Raw genomic sequence first — 7,079 nt, 5'->3', positions numbered from 1 at the left:
CAAAATAACATTTGACAAATTGAATGAGAGTGTAACAAGTGGCAAAAAAAATTTCATTTATTAGAGTAGATATTAATTAATATGGAATGTTATAGATATCAAATTTATATGTTTAAGTCCTTCACACATAATTTTAAAAAAATAAAAATAAAAAAACTTATTCATATTTTTGTTTCTTTTACATTATTGTCTTGGTGTCTATGTAAGTATAAACGCTAAATTATAAAAATAATGTAAATTTTTTAAATTCCAATAGAAAAAGAATGGTCTGTATTCTCTAGAGAAAAACGTTGAATCCAAATTCTTTAAAATATTGCCGTTCAAGATAAAGTATTTTTCTTTTTTTTTTTTTGCTTTTATTTTAAATTTTCTGAGTTTACCCATATCTATAGTTTTAGGAGTCCATATGGATTCTGTCTAGTCGTTCAAAACCATAGATTTACGGCCATATGTAATGTGGTTTAATGTTAACAATTTAATTGTTTATTGCTACTTGTGTTATCAAATAATTATTTATATCGTAAAAACAGTGCATAGCTTTTATAATATTGTTTACAATTTCATGTTATTCTTAAATGTTATTGAATCGCATAACCAAATTGACTAATAATGAAGTTTAATTGTTATTGTTGCCTTGACAGAAACAAATTTAAAATCAATTTCAAACGATTCAATTTATGGTTTTAACAAATAGCCAAAGTTAATCAATGATACCGTTACACCAAGTATCAACACTATATTTAACACCGCAAAAAAAACACGTGAGGAGCACGTCTGTTTATAAATGTGATAGTATATGATAATTGCGTACATGTATAATGTATAAATCAGACCGATAATTATTGCTCCTTGACAACTTTGAGTTCTTCCTTTTTTGTTTCGATGTCTTTGGATTCTTCTTCATTAACCTTAGTTGGAACAATTTTGGCCTCTTCCTCAAGTCTTTTTTCCTATAATTTAAATAATTCAAATAAATAGTTCTAACAGTAAAAGATTAAAAGTTTCCTTGTTGGATGAGTTTCACAATCATTTTAAAAGTGAATATATTTTTTATGAAATACAAAATATGTCTATTTAAAGCCCAATGGGACATATGCCCAAACTTTAGGCCTAGTAAAATCTTTCAAATCCCAAAAATATATAACATTTTTGAGAAAAAAGACCTGCATAACTTATTATAAAAGATATGGATATATTTCAACAAAATTTGAGATCTTTTATTTTCAATTACGACAATATTTATTTTGGATACAAGATACAATAAATGAATGCTTATAAACTATTACATAATAAGTAGAAAAAAGAATAAATCATACCTCATTGAGCTTAGAGTTGGCAACCTTTTCACCATCCTTATTCTCCTCTTCATCCTTGTCTTTCTTTATGTCTTTTGCATCAACACTTTCGTTGTCGGTAGCCTCCTTAGATGTAGTCTCCCCTTTAATCACCGCCGCCTCCATGGTCTCCTCGGGAACAGCCACCTCAATGGTAGCCTCCCCCTTAGGAATTGCCACCTCGATGGTTGTCTCCCCCTTGGGAGTCAATGGTACCTCGAGGGTAGTCTCGTCCTTAGGCAACACCACCACCTCAGAAGAGGTTTCTTCCTTAGAGGCCACCACCTGAGGGGTTGTCTCCTTCTTGAGAGACAACACTAGCTCAAGAGTAGTCTCTTCCTTAGAAGATATTACCACCTCAGGATTTATATGTTCCTTACACGTCTCCATCTTAGGGGTGACATCTGGATCCAAATTTGTCTTCTCAGATGGAATCTCTTCTTTATGAGGTTTTGTCACCTTAGGTGTAGTTTCCTCCTTATGGAACTCTGCCACTTTGGGGATGGTCTCCTCCTTGGCCTCTTGTGGGACCGGGGCTGGGGCCCGACCCTTCTCCTTTTTCAAGGTCTTGGGAGCGCTATAACAACCGCCCATGCTTTTTCGTGGCTACTTAAAAGAATTTAAAGCAAATTAAGCGAAAAGTTATTGATTTCTTTCTATAAAATCAAATCTTTCACTCTTCCTATATAATTATATATAGGTGAGTGCTATGAACCAAAAGAACAAAGAAAATGGTGATGAAGAGTAGATGGCTTGATTGTATTTTGAAAATGAATGTCCAAATGGGGTTTTATAGTAGGTTTTTTCGTTGGTGGGGATATCTATGATACATAGAGATTTTAGGAAAATGGATGGTTTCTAAACATGTCTATTGTCCTTTTGTTAATTGTCTTTTTTTCCTAAGCACTCGTATTACAGGCTGGGATGGTATATTCGTTATTCTTGTTTTTTTATTTTGAGTTCCTTATTTTTTATTTATTTAATTTGGGATATCACAGGCTATGATTTTATACATACATATACAGCCAATCATTACCATATATAGAGATGTGCTGACCATGAAGGCTCATACAATAATACTAAATAAAAACATTTATTAATTAATATGAATTTTAAACCTTTTTTACAAATGTTATATTCAAATAATTTCTATAATTGTATGCAATAACAAATTAAAAAAAAAAATACGTATATTTTCAGAAACTGTAATATGTGCATATTTTTAATACTACAAAACAATGGAGTATAAGAGGGAACGTGAACAAAGACCAAATTCCCTTTAGAATTTGCATACGAATAGTCTCTATAAAGGAGTTTTGTACTAAGCCATGGTATTTTCAAAAAATATTTACCAGTTTCTCGTGGTTGAAAACTAATTTACCAAAACATGGTAAAGTTATTTTTATTAACTTTCACCTACTTAAACTAAATTAAATGTATGTTAAATATCACGTGATTATCCATTTATTATTACTTATACGATATAAATTATTTTTTATATTATAAAATTAAAATAGTAAATAATCTTATTATTATTATATTAATTCTTTTTTCTTATAGTAAAAATCATTCTCATCGACTACAATGGTTTGACTGAGTGGTTATTAGAAGTCATATACGTATTAAAAAATCTTTAGCTAAATCAAACAACAAATACGAAAAATTGTATTTTTCTTAATCTTTTTATCGTCCGCGGTTCATTTTATATTAAGCTTTTTAATTTTTATGAATAAAATCATAACAAAATTAAAATAGACATCAAAAGCTATAAATATAAATATAACTTGAGTAATATCGTTGAATATATTGACTCGTACTTATAGGAAAAGAGGCACAAACATTCAAATCCATTGTCCATTCATAGAAGGTAACAAATTGGAGTTCATTTATTACTCTGTCAAAATTTATTCTTGGTTTCTAGAGTTAATATACAAGACAAAATCAACAAAACAACTATATAAGTAATTACCTCCATTGTCCATTCATATGACTTTTATAATTATCTTCGTGTGGTGTTATATTCGTGTGATTTTTATTTCTATTGACTTCAACCTCTAAATATAGATTAATGTTGCTTAATTCTTGATGGAGACTAAGCACATCAAACAAGATCTCAATGTTATTATCGTCCTTGATTGAGAATTGAATATATTTCATTATTTTTCCAACAATCGATGAGTATCTGCATATTACTTTGATATAGTATTTTTGTTTGTCAATCGATGTCGCAATATGGATTTAGTTGATGAATTCGTTGAATTTTATTCCACATTGAACCTTGATTGTTTTGCCGTCACAATCTCCCCTTCCCGATAACATAACAATGTAACGGGTTTTAATGTCATATTGAGAAAAATGTATGAAGAAGCGAAAAACAAAATTTCAAATAATTAAAGACTTTAAGATGCAAAAAGTATGGCATTGATTATAAAATCTTAATGACACATACAAAATACAAAATCGAACGAAATCACACCTTATATAATAGTATGATATTAAAAATATGAAGTTAGTAACCCAAAAAGAGAGTAACAGGTTTGCATTTATTGGGAAAAATGACTCGAAAACAATTAATATACAAGAGTTCTTTTTAATCAAAAGAATCATATTAATTGGAAAAGTGATGTGAAAACAATTAATATTCAAAGAAAGTATTTTTGTTGTTTTTTTTAACAACATTTTTTATTAAACATCACCCAAGTAGCAAGTAGCTAAAAGGGGATAAGAAGTACTACAGTAGTAAACTCAAGGTCATTCAAAGAAAGTATTGACTAAGGTGTTGTTTGTTTTTTCGAAGAGAAAGTGTCTGAAATTTACAGACCACCTCTGCAATCATCTGTAGCAAAAAAGGTGGAAAAAACGGTTGCAACATTTAATAAAAAAATATGTTTGTTTTTTAACGTCTGCAGACTGCTGCAGTAAGTTAAACTAAGGCGTGGAGATGTTTGAAGCAGTTGGTTTAATGTTGCGCCACGTAGCACACGCGCAACAGTTTTTAAGTCAGAAATCTTATGAAAAACAAACAACTGCAAATGACCAAGTGTTGCGCGTGTGTTGCACGGCGTAGCAATAAATGGTTTGAAGTGGTTTTTAAAAAAAAACAAAAAAAAAAACAAACAACACCTAAAAAAATATGAAACAATAAATAATGATGCGGATGTCAAACAAACTAATCAAAAAAACCAACAAGGTGAAAGCTTACCTACGATGGTGGCGGTAAGCAGTTATAGCAAATTTCTGGCGATTAAAGATGGGGTTATATGCCTATCAAATGGAGGCTGCGGCATAGAGAAGATCAAGTAAAGATAGTGTTAGCATCGTACATTTCTTAGAAAAATAATAGGGTTTTTTATTTTAATTTTAAATAAAACTACAATTACTTTGTAATTAATTTTCTGACTGTTCCATTTACGTAAATACTTTTTCAAATTACTATGGTTATGTAAAAAACTCATCTATAAAGTTCACAAATAAAACAAAAAGATTTAGAAAATATATAAACATTTTGAATAATTTGTTTAAAAAAAAAACAATCTTCACTCTATATAGCAACAACGACGAGTATATTTGATTTACATCTCATAGTCTATTTCAGATTATGTTATGAGAGTTTTAATTAAAAAACTTATTAGAGTTAGAGTCTAAACAGTCAGATTTATAGCTTGTTGTATATTTGATTTACATCTCACAAGATATAAAACATAATAACTCGCAACATAAGAAGGTACCATCAATCAAACAACAAAGTACAACCAATTCATGCAAAAACCAAACTTTAAGAAAAAAAAACACAACAAAAGATACCTTAAACAAGCATATCCAAATACGAAAACCAAGTCAACTCAGTTCTCATCATCACCTACAACCATTCCCTTACATTTCAATTCAAATGCCAAACGTGCATTCTCAAACTTCAACTTCTCATTTTCCAACCTCATCTTCTCTATTTTCATCTCTTCATTTTGATCCAAACACAACCACTCAACCCGATCTTTCTCAAGCTCCAACCTCTTCTCTTGTATCTCCAACTTCTTCTCTTCCAACCGGGCCCACCGGGCCCGCAAATCATCCCATTCATTACCCTCAAGCCCCAAAAAAACCAACCTCATAACCTCCCAATCATGAGGAATAAACATACGATTGTTATGATGAAGCGAACACATTTCCCGATAATAAAATTGATCTGATTCTAGAAGCTTCCGGGCCTCATGTTTTAGGGTTTCGGGCATTTCAATTGAGTCCAAAAGAATCGGGTTTTCGAAAACCTCACAGCTTGTGGGCTTACCGAGTAACCCAATTAGTTGATTATACTTTTTGTTGATTTCAAGAAACTTGTCCTCACATTGCTGAGGTGTCACATTGTGTCCCCTTTCGGACACCACCATTGAAATGACCTTCCATTTTGTTTCTTTTGACACGAGGGTTGACTTTTGGGTAGTTTTGTTGGAATCAGGTGAAGTTATTGAAGCTTCCATTATGTAAGAAATGGCGATAATCATAAGTTTTACCATTTCATTGGTCCATTTTAGGGTTTTAAAATGTTGTTGTGAGGGGCGACTGTTCGCTAGAGGTTGGCTTTGAAGTGGCGCAGGTTGGCCTTGGAATGGCAAGGTTTGGCCAGTGGGCTGAGGGGGAGGTTGGTGGTAGAGGTATTGATATTGGGCTTGCATTGGGCTTTGAAATCCTGAGCTTCCCTCCATTTTTCACTGGCCTCAAAATGCAATAAATATTAAATTACCTTCACTTAATTATTAATTCGACTCACTTAATTTAAAAAGCCATTACTAAAACCCTTTCACTTTTTAGATTTGATTATTTTCATTTAAAGAAACCATAAATAGTGACATGACTTATGGTTTTCATAATAGTTTCCAAAAGTTGTCATTTTTATAAGAAGTAAATGTAAGAATCAGCAATGAAAGTACATTGTTATTTATGACATTAAGCCCATTTTGTAACATGTTGCAAGTTTGAAAATTTGCTCAAAAAAGAAACATTTCCATTTTCATAACACATTCCAAAATAGAAATATTGCAACTTCCATGATATAAAAAATGCATATACTAAAAAAATGAATAAAAATTGCCATGAAGAACCGGAAAATTACCAAAAAACTGAAGACCACTCTCTAGATTCTGAATCCAATTTGAAGCTTGATATGCTTACTCCATAAGCTTCCCTAAATCAACAAGATCAATATATAGCAAGATGATCTTGCCACATAAGCAATTTGATTCTTCCATAAGTGTGCCAAGTGGAGGAATCTGAAGAAAATCGTACAAATGTAAAATTATTGGTCAAAATAAAGGTCAAACAATTGGCGTATCGATCACACCATATTCACGTTTTTGTGGCTACTCGAATCTTGTAACTTTCCAAATGGTGTAAGTATTTTCTTGAAATAATAAAGATGATGTCAAGATTCCAAATTTTAAAGATTCTTATGACCAACCACACACACATGGTAAGTGTGTGTTTAGTTACATGGGAATTTGTCATTATGGGGGAGTAAAGGCCATTGTACTTTGATTTGACCAAGTCAATATCAACCTTGGAGATATCGAATGTGGATACTATGGTAAAACTCTTGAATGCAAAATTAATGTAAGATGTTTCTTTTTTTACTTAATGGACTTAAGGAGGACATGACTTGGTCTGGAAAACTGTATATGGGTGTTTCTTTTTCAGTTGATGTAGAAGGAAATGACTTAATAGAGAATGTCAGGGAAATGAGGCTTTCCCCCA

The 7,079-nt window shown here is 31.4% G+C and overlaps 2 protein-coding genes across 2 annotated transcripts; both read right to left on the bottom strand.

The window, feature by feature from the left end:
• Nucleotides 1-700: 700 nt before the first annotated feature.
• Nucleotides 701-2,093, bottom strand: LOC111893952 (uncharacterized). Its single transcript, XM_023890027.3, has 2 exons — nt 1,317-2,093; nt 701-950 (listed from the first exon to the last, which is right to left on the bottom strand). Exons 1-2 carry the CDS (start codon nt 1,926-1,928, stop codon nt 840-842), a joined length of 723 nt encoding a protein of 240 aa, XP_023745795.1. The 5' UTR covers nt 1,929-2,093; the 3' UTR covers nt 701-839.
• A 3,083-nt stretch (nt 2,094-5,176) lies between these two features.
• Nucleotides 5,177-5,845, bottom strand: LOC111893954 (uncharacterized). Its single transcript, XM_023890029.1, has one exon. The coding sequence runs from the start codon at nt 5,843-5,845 to the stop codon at nt 5,177-5,179; it is 669 nt and encodes a 222-aa protein (XP_023745797.1).
• Between the last annotated feature and the right edge of the window lie 1,234 nt (nt 5,846-7,079).

The sequence above is a fragment of the Lactuca sativa genome, chromosome 9, assembly GCF_002870075.4.
Source record: "Lactuca sativa cultivar Salinas chromosome 9, Lsat_Salinas_v11, whole genome shotgun sequence".
Taxonomy (NCBI): domain Eukaryota; kingdom Viridiplantae; phylum Streptophyta; class Magnoliopsida; order Asterales; family Asteraceae; genus Lactuca; species Lactuca sativa.
This window is presented reverse-complemented; position numbering and strand designations above follow the sequence as displayed.

Coding starts and splice junctions, on each gene's coding strand:
- LOC111893954 (XM_023890029.1), bottom strand. CDS start 5,845: ATGGTAAAACTTATGATTATCGCCATTTCTTACATAATGGAAGCTTCA.
- LOC111893952 (XM_023890027.3), bottom strand. CDS start 1,928: ATGGGCGGTTGTTATAGCGCTCCCAAGACCTTGAAAAAGGAGAAGGGT. Junction 951..1,316: donor CCAACTCTAAGCTCAATGAG/GTATGATTTATT, acceptor TTTAAATTATAG/GAAAAAAGACTTGAGGAAGA.